This window comes from Microplitis demolitor, chromosome 4, assembly GCF_026212275.2.
Source record: "Microplitis demolitor isolate Queensland-Clemson2020A chromosome 4, iyMicDemo2.1a, whole genome shotgun sequence".
NCBI lineage: Eukaryota > Metazoa > Arthropoda > Insecta > Hymenoptera > Braconidae > Microplitis > Microplitis demolitor.
In genome coordinates, this window is record NC_068548.1 from 23,931,766 (window position 1) to 23,948,301 (window position 16,536).

The 16,536-nt window shown below is 31.8% G+C and overlaps 1 protein-coding gene across 2 annotated transcripts; it reads left to right on the top strand.

Moving 5' to 3' along the window:
• Nucleotides 1-330: 330 nt before the first annotated feature.
• On the top strand, nucleotides 331-15,300 carry LOC103578762 (zwei Ig domain protein zig-8). 2 transcript variants are annotated; one of them, XM_053738177.1, is made up of 6 exons: nucleotides 331-422; nucleotides 3,153-3,388; nucleotides 8,957-9,162; nucleotides 13,393-13,621; nucleotides 13,813-14,112; nucleotides 15,200-15,300. In XM_053738177.1, the coding sequence occupies exons 2-6, from the start codon at nucleotides 3,328-3,330 to the stop codon at nucleotides 15,298-15,300; spliced, it is 897 nt and encodes a 298-aa protein (XP_053594152.1). In that variant the 5' UTR covers nucleotides 331-422; nucleotides 3,153-3,327. The 2 variants fall into 2 exon arrangements, with proteins under 2 accessions (XP_053594152.1, XP_008558156.1); XM_008559934.1 differs by lacking the exon at nucleotides 3,153-3,388 and having other exon boundaries at nucleotides 392-422.
• Nucleotides 15,301-16,536: the final 1,236 nt, after the last annotated feature.

Genomic DNA, 16,536 nt, shown 5'->3' on the forward strand with positions numbered 1-16,536 from the left:
AAAACGGCCACCTGATTTCGGAGTCTTATTAATTCTCTGTTACTTGGTGAGAAACTCCATCCAGAAAATAGTTTATGGAAATAATGATAATGGGAATTATCTGATGAGCTGAGTAAGCATATACTTAACGACATGCTATCTATATAGAGTACACAGGTCATTATATTTGATGCGCCTAGTCTTTGGTCTTCACAATACCTTCGGCAGCTATATAATATACTTTTTTTTATTTTCTATGTGAAACTATATAACTATACAACTATCCGGTATATACGCTTCGCCGTTTATCGTTATCTTCGTTACGTGCCAGTTATGCGCAGCTGATGAATGGCTGAATCCACGAACAGAGAAGGCACGAACGTCACGCGAAGCATTATTTACAACAGAGCTAGTCGCGACTTGTCACGCGGTTAAATTTTTAGGTAATGTAATTTTTTACTTTTTAAACATTTTTCTCATTCCCTCCCTCCCTCCCCATCTCTCCTCTTTTAAATATTTCTATTTTATTTTATTTTATCCTCAGTAATATAAAACCTTGCCGCAAGCTTGTACTGTTCTATCCGTACAAGCTAATTCTCCGCAGATTTATTTCCAAAATTTTATCCGCTTTCGTATAATAACATAATTACGTAAATTTATCTATTGTAACTACTCGTATAACTTTTGTGCAATGCGAATAAAATTTACCCGGCTTCTATATTTTTTCACATCTATAAATCTAAAAACCCAACAAAATAATTTATTTACAATTTTAAATAATTAAATTGTATTTTTCTTACAAGTGTTTCCATTATTTTAATCGCATGTTATATTTGTTATCATTATTATCATTGTTATTGTTATGATATGCATTTAATTGGCGCTTATCTGAGAGCTAGATAGAACTGGGAATTTCACGTAACAATGTTAGTAACAAAAATAGTAAACAAAATTATGGACTTGGTGAGGAGATTTGTGGGTGTTTCGTGACAATTCAGCTACTTAAATAATCCTTGGATAAATTTTTTGGATTCCGTACGTGGGGACATATCCAGGGCGCGATTGGCACACGGCCTGATCCAGTTTTACAAGATCTCGACTCCCGACTCCCAGATTACTGAGTGTGTCAAAGAACTCTGAACTGACTATTAATACGGTAATTCGTTGATCCGTGCATTCGCACGTATGTGTGCTCGAATATACGTAAAATAAAGTGTCCTCACAAGGGTTGATCTAGATTCGAGAGATTTTAATCAAACGAAAATCGATTTAGACCCGCTCGCGATAACATAATTTGTCTTTAGTGCCAAAAAAATCCCGTCTCAATTATTCGGTAAAAAAGGGAAAAAGACAAAATAAAATGGGAATGGGAATGGGAATAAAAATAAATGGAAATAGTGAACAGTATCGAGTATAGAGTACAGAGTACAGAGTACAGAGCAGAGAAGCAAAAGTCTAAGCATGAAAAAAGTATATAACTTTAGCACCTCACAGTAGAGTATTTCGTTTCGGAAATTTAGGAAATTCGATCAACAGTCGCACTAATACCGTTCCGGACCACAATTGTTCTGCCGCAGTTTCCGATTCCCCGTTAGTTGAGCCGGTACCCGAGCACCACCGGTTGTAAGGCCGTGGAACTCGTCATGCCTTGGTGCACATATATATGCGCAAATATATATATATACTCTCGCTTACACATACACACACATATATACATTCAAACAGGAATGCATTGGCGAACAAACACGTAGCAATGTGTCCCGTATGTCGAATTGTCTAGCTTTTTCGCCCTCTCTATTCACCAGCGGCCGCCACCGCCGCCCTCTCGCTCGTCGCTGTGTGGTAGGTCAGATGATTTTGTGTAAGCCACCGTGTAGATGCTGCTGCTCCTGCCTACTTCTCTATGTACCTCTCTATCTCTACTCCTCTCCCGCCCCCCCCCCCCCCCCCCCCCTCCCACCCACCCACGACCTCCTCCACTCTGCCGCGACACACGGAAAGGGATGGAACGGAAACGCGCATGCTCTTACGTACAGGATTCACCCCAGTCAGGGTAAATCTGCCTCGGGGTCGAGACGTCGTGCGTACTCCCGTTATGTATACTTTGTTGTGGATATTAAACCGTCACAAAAAATTTTTTTCTCTCGATCTAATAATTTTTTACTCCTAAAAATTTTTTTTTTTTTACACTTTTTTATGTCCCATGTTTACTCATTTTTTTTTTCCACAGTGATATCCAATAAAAAGTAACGAATAAAAAAAATGATAAAGTTTTGAAAGTAAAATGAAAGAAAAAATAAATTAACTTAAAAATTAGTGAATTTTGTTGATTAAATAAAAAATCTAATACTCTAGTGTAAATAAAATTTATTTGTGTACATAAAAATGTAGAGTTTTAGTGTAGAACAAAAGTTGAGGAATAAAATAAAGTGGAGTGACAATTGGTTTGAGTTGCCAGACAGTATTCAGTGACATAAAAGTAACAACAAAGTTTGGCAATAACCATTCACGTGTGACGTTATCGTATGTGAGGACACACCAGTTACATTTATACCCCTAATATATTGTTATTACGCCCTTACATTTTGTTCATGTACTCATTTATTGGTCCGAGTAGTACAAGCATAAGCGCCAGCACAACTACAACTTGTACGCGTATGAGAACGAGGGAATAAATAGATACGCGTATAAGTCCCCAGTCCACAAATATCTGAGACGGACCAAATTTTACGTTACTCCTTTTTTCTTTTTCTTTTATGATAGCTGCATAGCCGTTACGTATGTAAATGCAATGAAGTGTGTGCAAGTACTCGGGGGTTGAAATAAACTTGCCGTAAGTGATCTATGGTCTTCGAGACTAACTCGTGCAAGCCAACTTAGATAATTTATTCTGAGGACGCTTCGCACGCCGCCGGCATATCGATATATATATTTGGTGTGTGATCAGGGCGGCGTCGATTAAAAAAGAAAATATATACATACATATTTTATTAGTTTTTAAATAACATAAAGTCTGGAGGATTATTTAGTCAGTGTACGGTGTGTTCTGTTAAATGTGAATGCTCTGAATTAAAATATGACTAAAAAATTTTTCAAGTGCACTCGAGACACTCGTACGGATGTGTTGTCATTTCTCGGTAGTTTTTAGTCTTGTTAAAGTTTTTGTTTTATAGTTACACAGAGAAAGAGCAGAAAGAGGAAAAAGAGAAGGAGGAGAAGGAGGGATAGGAGTGAGCCCGTTATTCAGAATTGAGGATGAAGAAAATTATGAAGAGGATGTGGGTCATTTGAGTATCGTTGTGTTGTGGAATATAAAAGAAAGTTTAGAGATCATTCTAGTTTTGCGAAATGGCTTTGAGATGGCAAGCGAGGCTATCTATCGCCGCTATACTTTTTATGTGTACTGAAGGTAATTTTTTTTTCTCTCTGTCCCTATCTCCATTTATTCCAACTCATTTTACTTTACATAATATAATTAATAAACAATTTTTCTTCCAAAAGAAAATTTAATTTTTATTAATTAGTAATTTTAAATTAAGTTACTCTGATGAAAAAATACTTTGATGTAAATATTAAAGAAAGTTCTCGACTTTTAAGGTCTCGCAATCTATTGCGCAAACGAATTTCTATGAAATATAAATAATTAATTAAATTAGTTTTTATTGTTTGCTTCTTTAAAAATTGAGACCAAAAACTGAAGTCAAGCAGCTTTCAAGTCTGAACGCGAGCTAATTATCTTTGAGGGAAATGAAAAAAAAAATTTAAAGCCGGTAATTGAGAATGATGAAATAGTTTATTAAGATGTCATTTAGAGTGTTAATAAAATATATTAAATGTCCAGCATACGAAGCTCGGATGTTTAATCTTTAATTAATTCCAGTATCGTTTATATATGCGTTAGTGGATTAAAGACTCGGTTCTCGCCGTCATTTATTATAGTTATACGTTTAATCTAATCTAAACAGAATCCAATTTATAAAACGTCAGTTTACATAAGACACAAGTTAAATTTAAATTAAATGTTAATAAATCGTATTTTAAAAACAATATGGAAAGATAGTAATGGTGGGTATTTTTCGAGTCTGGTTTATTAAATTTATTGAATTTAAAATTTGTCATTTTTATTAATCTGAGGTTTCACCTCTCGTGAGCTCGATATATGGGAGGGACATAATTATTGGGTTTGAATATGATTATACACTGCATCGACATTTTAGTGGATAACAAAAATGCAATTGGAGATTGCGTGCACGAGCGTTTTTAAATTTAAACGAGTTGGGAATGGGAACGCATCTTGATAACGAGTTTATTAAACGACCAGATTTATATTACGATAAATGTACATTCGAACGTACTGAAAAAATTTATCAAGTCGGAGAATTTAATTCTGTACTTTTTTAATTTCGATCGACTGATTGCGTACGGAAATTACATTTTCAATTATTTTTTTACTGCTCTATTGAGAAGTTTAACTGAACATATTTGTAATTAATTTGGCTCGAAGGTTCAATTTACTACAACTTTTTTTTTCTTTTCGAAAATTTTTTATCCAAGTTTAAATAGCTAATTAACTATCAAGTTTACGTGAAAATTGAAGATTACTTTTTTTGTAGGAAATTGTAATCTCTTACGACTTTACCTCTTAACACTTTTATCAAATTTTTTATATTTTCGCTAAAATTTTAATTTAAAGTGATTAATTTTAAAATTGATAGAAAACTGAAAAATTTATTTTTTGTTTGGACAAAAATTATGACTAAACTATCATAGATACTGAAAAAATATATTTATATTTTTTGTAGAAAATTGAATTTCCTAAAAGTTTGTCTCTGTGTACTTTTATCGTATTTTTGATATTTTACCCATAATTTTAAAATGAAATTATTCCATCTAAAAATTTACGCAAAAATTCACTAAAACGTTTTTTTTTTTTTTATCTTTGATTAAAAATTCTGATCGAACGATGATCGCTGAAAAAAAAGTATTCGTTCATTTCTATAGAAAATATAATTTCCTATAAAAAACGAATGAATTTATACGTAAAACGAATTTCGACAATTTAATTTCGTATTTTATATTTTTTATTCAAATATCAAACACTTAAAAAAATGTTCCATTCTCTCCAACTCGACAATTAAAACTCTTTCAACTAAAAATATATTTCTAAATTAATAATTTTTTTTTAATCAAAAATTCTTTGTACCTCAGTCGATTGTTGGACAAAAAATATAATTATTTAGATTCGAGTTACAAGTTCGTTTGAGGTTCATTAAAAAAAATATAAATAAAAAGCTAGAGTTCTCGATGGATGTACTGCAGTAAAGATCTTTGATGAAATAAAAATAAAAACAAAAAAGATCCCTCGTAATAAAATAATTTGAACTCACTCATTAACGAGCAAATGAATTTACGACACGACTAATTTATATACATATATATATATATATATGTATATTGTACAGAGCTTTTTTTTTAATTGCATTGCTTTAAGTTAAGAGGAGCACCCTCGACCCGCTTACGCATTTATCCAGACACTTAAAAATATAAATAAACATATTTACGAAAACCGAGCTAAGATTTAAAACTAAAATTAGTTTAATTTTTTATAATCCTGTCAGTATTTCAATAATAATAACAAAGCTTCAAATTATTATCATTATTCTCCATTTTTACGCTTCATTGAGATCAAATTAAAAGAAGAAGAAAATAAGAAATTGATACTTTTGAAGGATTTTACTAGAATTCCAATCGAAAATATTGAATAATAATCTTCTTTAAAACTTAAGTATTTTTTTATCCATTTTATTTTGGGCAATCACTTGAAAGGAGAAAAAAAAAGTTTGTCGTGAAATCTCAGCGCGATCTAAATATTCAAATCCTCGTGAGGGTAACGACGCGCGCGGGAGCTTTGCTTGTAAAGAAGAGAACCAAAGAGGAGTCGGTATAACTTTATATATATATATCTATATATTTATAAAAAGAAGATAGTATAGGTCTGTAGGGACTTATCCGCAGAAATCTTTTCTCTTGATACTTTCTCTAGTTTTTTTAGTGAGTATTTAATTTTGAAATTTCTCGAATACGCTCGGCATTAAAACACTATGGATAGTTTCTGCAAATATATAGATATGTGTGTACATATGTGAGGGGGTGGTTTTTTTGTAACTTTGCGAAATCGATAGGATTCGAGGAAACGATCGTTAGTGGAGAGAATCTAACAAACGGGAGATTTACGAGGAGGTCTTATGACCTCGGTGATGTCGATGTGTACGAAAGCTCAGGTGTAATTGTTTCTGTGTTGGACCTGTCGTACCATCGTCATCGACCTGCACAACCCCGGATTGTGAGCACACATACACCCACCCACAAACTGTATTTATATGTCCCCCTAACAAATGTCCGACATTTACGAGCATGTCAACGTACGGAATTACGTGATCACGACAATCTAAATAGTTAAATATAAATTTAACGAATTATTTACTATTATTTTCAGTTTATGCTTTTGGCTTATTTATTACTCGCTTTATTCGTAATTAAAAAGTTTTTATTTATTGTCTTTGCTATTATTTTATTAATCTTTATCTTCCCACTCAGAAAATCGATGATTTTTAAAAATTTCGGGAAGTTATTGTTTTCATCCCGATTTTCGAAAATCGAGTTTTCATCAGATGTTTGAGGTCCTAAGAAGCCATTCTTTTCGCGTCACCGGAAAGAAAACTTTGAAAAATTTTTGTCCTTTACTTTTATGCACCAGCGATATTTTAGAATATTTTTCTGATACTCGGGGCTCGGTGTTGAGAAAAAAAAATTATGTTCCTTCACTTTCATGTGCAAGTGATATTATAGAAGTTTTCTCTGAATCCTAGACTCACCCTAAAGAAAACGTAGGAGAATTTTTTGTATCACAACAATGTTTTCGAGCTCAAGAAGGTGGAAAACAGCGGGAAGTTTCAGGGCTGGCCCGCAGGGTCAACAGATAGACAGATTTTTTTTTATCTTTTAATTTGAATTAGAATTTTAAAATTTAAATCCACGGAAGGTAAAAATGATTATTTTTTTATCTATGAATTTAATTCTAGACTATCATAGATAAAGAAAAAATATATTTCAGTATACTTTTATCATATATTTGAAAATTTAACCAGATCTTAAATTTATAAATTAAGGAAAAAATTAAAATAATATAATTTTTTATCTTTAAATTAAAGTTTTAGCTAAACTATCACAGATAAAAAAAATTGCATAAATACATTTTTATGCTAAATTTAATTCCCCACGAGGGGAATGGATTTTTCCATAGTCAATATCTTTGTCGCTATTTAAATTTAAAGTAAACCATAAAAATTTAATTAATATGTTTAATAAATAAATTCTGCATTACAAATGCAAGCTAATAATATTGTAGTGTTAGAAGCGTGTACCATGGCTGCATATATATATATATATATGTATAACCGGAGTTAAATGTCCCTGGTGTGTGCCAACATTGTCAAGCTCCAGGATCCTAATGTTAATTTATGTTAGCTGGCAGCGTAAATTACTCTCCGCATCCCTGATGAGACTCGTGCAATTATGCTTTCTGTAATCGATACTCTCTGCTCTGGCTTATGAGTAATAAGGCGGTTGGTTGCTGCACCGAATACATGCTTGATAAAAACTGCCCTCAGTCGACCACCAAAAACCCTGTTTCCAAATTAAATCTCTCTCGGCAAACTAATAAAAAATAAAAACCAAACATTATTTAGTATTCCATTTACGTTAATTACTTTCATGTTCCACTAAAATAAAAAAAAAATATAAAAAGGTAATCAGAGGGCGGGATGTTAAAATTATAAAAATCACGTCATTTCATATTTTTTTTTTTTTTTTTTTTTCCTGAAGAGTCTCAATGAGATGGACGATCAATCAATTGGGTACTTGAAAATTCAAATTTCAGCCAATACTCAATGACATATTGCGATCAAGAGCATGTGATATCGACTCTTATAATATTAAATTGCTAAAAAAACTTTATTGATTTTAAAAAAATATTTATTTTCCTTTACTTTAGTGCCTCATTACCTCAATATATTTGCATAATTATTCTTATTACAAATATAATTATTTAAATAGAAAAGTGGAAGGACCTTTTGTTATATTTAAAATTAAAATTCCGACCATCCTCATTTAATTTTTACTGACAAATTCCCACTTTCCTCTTTACCACTGATTCCAATAAAATAATTTATATTTGAATTTCAAATTCGCTGATTAAAAAATTATAATAAACAAAATTAATGTTTAAAACATGATCATACTTATCAATGAAAATTTATTTAATCTAATGAAAGCTTAAAGCTGAAGCTCGGTGACCTGAAGAAAACTAAAATCTCATTCAATAGAATGTATATAGATGTATAGCTCATAGAAAAGTGGTCTATGTTACCCAACGATTATTATTTCATGCGTCTTCATGTCAATCGTTTTTTTATTTTTTATTATATTTTTTTTCTATTCCGGTACAGAGTCTAGAGGAATAACGTGTGCTCGTTATTCACCTTTTCTTTCTCTTTTTTATCGTTACCAAGTAAATTGCTTCGAGTATATACCCTGAGCTTTGGGCAAGCTTCCTCTCTTGGATCCCCTTGCCCATTTTTTCTCTGCCCCCCGCCCTCACTGTGGCTCTTAAACTCGAATGCGAAGGGAATCGCGAACTCGACCTACTGCTCGTTGGATCAGCGCTTTTCTCGACAGTAACTCTTGCGACTAATGAGAATTCTGCTTTCTCTTCAAGTACCTGAGCTCGTCGAGCTTTCTGAGCAAACACACGTATCTAGGCCTGTAAAAATATAAAAATTTAATTTTTTAAATTTCCTCTGGCGACCGTCGGTATTTTAAATAAAATATTAACGGATATGAAGATCTAGAACTTGTTTAAGGGTTTGAGACTAAATACGATGAGACACTAATTAGATCCGGTGTTTTTGGGTTACAGACACGCTGAGTCTAAATGATGGGATGGAAAAGCTGGAGCGGCATCCTGGGCAAGGCAGGCCAAGACAGCAGATGATCGATCACTCGATCGGTCTCAAGACCAAGCCCGAGCCCACTTTTGATTTTAACCAGCCCACTAATGTCACTGCTCTCATTGGAAAAACAGCGTATCTCACTTGTCGAGTCAGACATCTTGGGAATAAAACTGTGAGTATTTTTTTAATCATTTTTAAATAAACCTACCAGGAATTTTATTTTTTAAATTTATCTTATAATTAAAATAACTCGTTAACTATCATGTTTACATGAAAATGTAAAAGTACTTTTTATATTGGGAATTTAATTTCCTACAAATTTGTATCTGGACACTTTGATGATAATTTTTACAGTTTAGCTACAATTTATAATTTAAAATACTTTAATTTTTAATTAACATAAAAATACAAAAAAAAAAAAGTTTTTAAATTAAAACAGTCAAACTATGAAAAATATAAACAAAATATATAAAAACAAATTTACAGGAAATTAAATTTTCTACAAAAAATTGAAGCAACTTTTGCCATAAAGCCGATAGTTTATGAGCTATTTTAATTAAAAGGGATAAATGTTTTTCTTTTTTTCATCTCAGTTAATTACCGTCGATTGTATAAAAATAATAAAACAGAGGCACTAAACGCGTAAGGTCAGTGTTGAAATTAAATTACCTTTTCAATATAATTTATTTAGCTGACAATACTGTAGTCGAGTGTCAAGTGAAAAGTAATTATCGAGAAATAACAGTATTACATCAACCCAATTGGACATTTATCGACGCTCGGGTCTGTTGCTACAACTCTATTTTGTCAATACTCGGTTTAGACTCAGTCCAACTAACCCCAATAACCCTGGCAATAAACCTTTTCAAAAAATAATAATAATTAAAACTTATTTTAACTACGCTAAACTCTTCATTATAATTGTTATAAATTTATTCACCGGCCAGATTTGAATTTATTACGATTTAATGAAGCTCAAAGTTTTATAAATCACCATAAAAAAAAAAAAAAAAAAAAAAAAAAAATAATCTTAAAGTAAAATTACGTATAATAAGAGTTGAGGAGCAAGAAATTACTTTGTAGTAATAGCCTCAGGCGTTAATGATAACTTGAAGGCTTTAACTTCGCGGTTGAATGAACCGCGTTATCCATTGACTATTAACTTTTTTAGTCTTCGCTAATATTTTAAATTAAAATCACTAAATAATTCTATTATCCACAGTTTTATTTACCATTTTTATCACTGCAGGTATAAATTTATGAATACTTATATATATATATGTATATATCATTCTATACTTTTCGCAATTTTCGTTTTTTTTTTAATTTAAAATTCTAACTTAACGGTCATAGATACGAGAAAAATAGATCAGCACTTTTTTGTAGAAAATTTAATTTCCTTAAGATTTTATCTCATATCGTTTTATCATATTTTTGATAGTTTAGCTAAAATCCTCAATCTCGTACCAAATAATCAGATCGTTGGTAATTTGAATTTTAATTGTGAATTTAAAATAATAAAAGTTTTTTTTATCACAATTATGTGGCAGTCAATAAATTTATTACAAATAAATAAAATATAAAAACCTGACATTTTGATATTTTTATTATATTCCGCCAACATTCATTTGGAGTTAAATTAATAAAAATAATAAATACTCAATTTATAAACTTATAACTGACAATTTATTCCATAGCTGCGTTGAAAAAAAAAACACCATCTATTATTTATTATTTGCGAACAAAAGTACACTTCGATCGCAAACAATATAACAAATTTTATTATTTTCCATCCAACTATTTTTTAAATTTAATTTAAAATCAACTAATTATAGAAAATGAAAAAATTAAATATTTATATATTTATATATATATATGATGTTTCAGTAGTCGCATTACTTTGATGTCCAATTATTATAAATTCACAATGTAATTTATTTGTTCATGTATCTGCTGGAGTTGTTACTCCTGCGTAACCGGGTTTAAAACGAACATGCGAATTTAAATACGATACGTAACAGATAATGCCGTCAACGTGAAATAAAAAAAAAATTCAATACGCGGAAACGAAATGCTGTGTACTTGGAACACAACTAAATTTAATTATCTCAGTACTTTATTTAAAATTTAAATTAAATTAAATTCGTTAATTATTATTATTAAAAAAATATTATAATCAAGTACGAGACTTTTTAATAAAACACTCTCTGAATACAAGTTTTAATTTGAAAAGTTATACTATTTTATCTTTTATTAAAATTTATTGATTATCAAACTAAGAATTATTAATATACAGCTCGGGGTAAAATGGGCAATTTGTGAGATTTCATTTTGAAATTAATTATTTGACTTGAACTTATTAACAATTCGAGTGGAATAATTTTTTACTCGAAAAATTATAATTTATAAATTTGACCTTTATTAAACTTTTAATACATATTCATGGTGGTCTATAGAGTACTTGCCAGAAAATACAATTAAAGGATTTTAATTTTTCTTCATTGCCTTCAGATTCTGACAAGTTGTTTTTTCCAAGTCTCAATTAAAATTTTTATTTCATATAATTTTTTTTTTTTTTTTTCGGTTTAAAAATTAATTTAAGTCAATTAAATTTTATGAATATTTAATTTGAAAATAATTAAGATCTTTAAAAATTAGTTTTTCCTTACTTCTTAATTTAATTTTAAATTAAATATTTTTCAGATTGTTAAAAACTTAAACGAAAAAAATTTTCCAACCGGAAATAACTTTATTTTACGGAAATACAAATGATGAGTAAATATACAGCGTTTTTGTAAATTGTTACTCTAGCCTCCATTTTGTCCTGAATATTAAAAAAAATTAATCATTATTTTCAACAGTAAATTCACCCTGTCTATTTTATAGTAAATAAATAACTGCAAAAAAATATTTTTATACTTTGCCTTTAAATAAAAATATATAGATTAAATAATTATAGGATTTGAAATAAATATTGTGCTTGTTATTTAAATATTTGTAACAGTGATGTTTATTTACGCAACTTGACTAAATAGTCTTGATTTAAAAATAAAAATAAATATTAGTGATAACTGTCCGAGCATTTATTTTTTTTTTAATTTTATTACATAAAATAATAATAAATACTTGTTACATACATACATATTGATCGGTAAATAAAGTTTGACCATTACCTGGAACATCGAATGTCAACTGGGTCTTCCATATTAATAGGGGACTAAATATTTACCTCAACTTGTCGGAAATAAAATGAAGATGAAAATGTCGTAGTGAAATATTTTCGGTCAGCGGTTAATTTATAATATTGGAGCGTGTAAAATTTGATATTTCTACCACAGACGTATTTATATATACGTCATTGAGCTCTAGATGAATTCATTGATCGAATTTGCGGAATTTTTGTCGCCCCAGCTCGGCGTTTAAAATCCGATTGCGGGTTGCACCAGTCACCAGGCAATATATACCGAGTGCCATGGAATATTAATGGGCGATGGTGGAAAATGCAGTGAGCGTTTGCTCATGTCGCAGTTACTGGCTCCACTGGCAGTGACTCTGACGCACGTCCTCAATGTGGAAAATACTTGAGAATCCTGAGGGGTTCGTCTTGACGCAACGGTTTGTCGATATTCGACCTCAAGAGTACTCGGTATGCATCGATATTTCAAATAGTTATTCGATAGGTACCGAGCCATACCCGTTGCCGTCTTCCTTCCCATCTACACCCTGTATACCAGAGTACTGCCACGCCATCCCCATCCAAGCTCGCTGTCTCTGTTGGCCAATTTTACTTCCTTTCTCTATATGAATTCTTTAAATCATTAGTATTAATATTGAGGACCTGATATTATTCCAAGTAATTTATTTTTAAAATTTATAAACAACAACCGCAGTCGCAAACAAAACTATTCCATCATCAAATTAACAGATTGCATATCCGTACTCTCGATAAATTACCAACTTGTATGCTAATAACCGACGACTATTTTAATTATTTATTTAATATTTATAAACCTCCGCCCATTTATTTAAATTTAAATTTAATTATTTATTTTTTAAAAATAGTTTTTGTCGTAAACTTCAATCAAAAATTTTTTATTACTAACCAGGGAAATACTCGAGTCTTTAGTCGTACATTATTAAATATTTCTAACAGGATGTTTAAATTGTTTGATAATTATTATCCGTAGGATGATGCTTACAGAGATAAAACTTGAAATTTACTACTTATCCATGATTATAATAAAATATTCATTATATCACTTAAGAGGATCATCAAAAATTCATTATGCTGAAGATTACTAATTATTATTTCAAATAATTAATTTTCATAAATTTAATTTTTTTAAAAAGACATATAAATAAAAAAGTAAATAATAAACTGTGTATTTAAATTTAAAATCAGGTGTCGTGGGTACGACTGCGAGACATCCACATTCTGACAACCGGAGCGTACACTTACACGAGTGATCAGCGATTCCAGGCTCTGCACAGACAGAACACCGGTCAGAATAACGAATGGTCTGAGTGGACCCTGTGCATAAAATGGGCCCAGGAGCGTGACCAGGGTATTTACGACTGTCAAATATCGACCATACCACTAAAGTCTCACCAGTTTTACCTGAACGTTGTCGGTGAGTAGCTGATATCATATCTATATAGATGCACACAATAGAATATAATATATCGCAGTATATACTGCAAGACCAGAGTAAACTTTACTAGTCTAGAGATGACACTGTGATAGAACGACAGGCATGATAAAACAGTGTGTTGTTTACGAGATGACGTTGACATGAAAATGGTGTTGTATTTGTTGATGCAGTTCCCACGGCAACGATTCTCGGTGGTCCGGAACTGTACGTGGGTGCTGGAAGTACGATAAACCTGACATGTGCGATACGGTTCAGCTCAGAACCCCCAGCCTACATCTTTTGGTACTACGACGGCAACGTACTCAGCTACGACAGTCCTAGAGGTGGTGTGTCGGTGATAACGGAGAAAGGAACTGATGTTACAACTTCGTGGCTCCTTATACAGACAGCACAGCCCTCAGACTCGGGTGAATACAGCTGCAAGCCCAGCAATGCCAATACTGCGTCTATACGTGTTCACGTTGTCAATGGTGAGTGCTTGCTCTCTTTATTAAATTACTTGAACTTTAATTTATCGTACCATCAGATACCACCATCGGATACCATCAGGTACCTTTGCCCACTTTTAATAAATTTGATTTCTCTGCGCTCTATTTGGTAATACAGTAACTGGTAAAAATGCTGAGGAGTTTCTTTAAAGAAATTATATAACTGGAACAGTAAGAGTCATTGGATTTACGGCAGACACACAAGTTCAACTACTGCTCGTAGATATGCCACGGACGTTACGGAAATTGCATTTCGATTCATTTTATAGATCCACGCGGGCCTCAGTAACCTATAACGTAATATTACTTCAAGTCAAGTAGCTAAGGTATAACGGGGGAAAGGTTTATATTCGACAATGCCAGGACTCGAGTACCCAAATGAGGGAATAGACGTGCGTTGTATGTGTAGGAAATGTTGGATGCTTTATTCAATCCCCTCAGGTCTCACTGGGCTACTGGCCACTGGCTACTGGCTACTAGCTACCAAGTACGCGCTACTCGACTTTAGAAATTTCCTTGGAGAATATATTGATGAAAAATTTATATAATCCGTGCGGTCTGCCCAATGAATTATTTTTTTATATTTTCAAATTGCTTTTGCTCATGTTTGGTTTTTATTTTTGTTATTTTTCTCAAGAAGAGAGAAACTATTTATCGTTGTTATAAGTCTTAGTCTTTGAAATCGAGTCGGAATATGTTTATATTAGAGTGGCAGTAGATCTAAGGAAGATATTGTTGCAAAGAAAATTGGTAATACATTGATACATATATATGACAGGATGATACTTTCATGTGATTTATTATATTGAAAATGATACAGTAAATCTCAAAGCTCACGTCACTTTGGAATCGCTAGAAATGTATCGATACGTGGAAGCTGAAAAATATTTTTCTTTATGTAAATAAATAACAACTTCAGCTTTAATGTTTCAAGAGAAAAATATAAATTTAAATTGACAATTTATTTGATTGACAAATAAATTTATAGTTGACAAAAATTTAATTAAATACTTGATTTAATTTTCTTATTATAAAAAAAATGTAACCAATAAAATTTGATTGGTTACAGGTGAACGTCCAGAAGCGATGCAAACAGGGACAGCAGGGCCTATTTTATCCTCAAGCTGCCTCTTGGTATCGCTCATCATTTTGTACATATCTTCAGTGTAATACGACTGGCACAAATAAAATAAAAAAAAAAATTAAACAAATAAATACTATTTATAAATATATATTAAAGTATTGCTAAGAAAATGAAATAAAGCTCGTGGATGACCAGCCGAGTCGATATCCCGGGTACAAATAAAATAAGACAAGTAAAGTGAGATTGCGAGCAAGCGAGCGAGCGATTGAGAGAATCTGTGAGTTAATAAAAGATAACCAAGTACGTCTTATATTTTTGGTTGCGTGCAGTGTTATATATTTGTCCGTTAGACAGTTTATCCCGTTTGATTGATTCGTAAGCCGCCATAAGAAGTAAAAACGAATTTTAAAACTGGGATAAGGATATTCGGTTTAATCTGGATTATCTGTCGTCGTTCGGAGTCTCAATGATTCGGCTCACACACACTCGCCATTACAGGGACTTACATTTACACACTATCAGAAACGAGAGTATAATCTACTTTTACTTATATCACTGACGTATTGCGATCGAGCAGATAAAATAACTTATCGCTTACGAATTACACCCGACACTCAATTACTCATGTACATATTAAGAAAACAAATAATTTTGGCAGAACTGACATTGAAATTTAAACTCCGGAATAAATACCAAAAAGCTTTCATTATTTTTAATAAATATCATGTATTTTTATTTTGAATGGCATGTTGGATAAATTAAACCGACAATCGACGTTTTTGTATAAATTTTTCCATCAATCAAAAAATTGAATCGCCGTACAAAAACATAACGTAACTGTTTTATATAGACGGCAGTGGAGGACAGAAAACACAAATTTCCCAACAACTCTCGACTCGACAAGTTAAATTATGATATCCTATATACATGAATGTATGAATGTTACCCATTGTATCGCTTCCAATTTATTCCGGGGAATAACGATGGCCCGTCAGCCATGACAAACTCGTTAATCGGTCTTCATGACGTCCGTACACGTGCCCCCTCCCCCCCTCTCTGCATTATATTGTTGTACATTCGTTCTTGTTAGCTGGGTAAAACCTAACAGGGCCAAATGGATATGATCTACTCCATGTCGACTGAGATAAATAAGAATAAGAATAAGAGCAAGAGCGAAAACAGGATCGTCAGTGGTTTAATAAATTAGCAAGGGTATTTATGCAACCAGTACCGATAAGAGCACCAACAGAAGCAACGATAACGCAACTAAACAGATCGATACCACCCTCCAGATATGACGATACTCAATATGTATTCGTGTA

What these genes read in the sequence shown, in the direction of transcription:
- LOC103578762 (XM_053738177.1), top strand. Translation starts at nt 3,328, where the DNA reads ATGGCTTTGAGATGGCAAGCGAGGCTATCTATCGCCGCTATACTTTTT. An exon ending in ACTTTTTATGTGTACTGAAG is followed by an intron (nt 3,389 to 8,956) that starts GTAATTTTTTTT and finishes TTTGGGTTACAG; the next exon opens with ACACGCTGAGTCTAAATGAT. An exon ending in ACGTGTTCACGTTGTCAATG is followed by an intron (nt 14,113 to 15,199) that starts GTGAGTGCTTGC and finishes GATTGGTTACAG; the next exon opens with GTGAACGTCCAGAAGCGATG.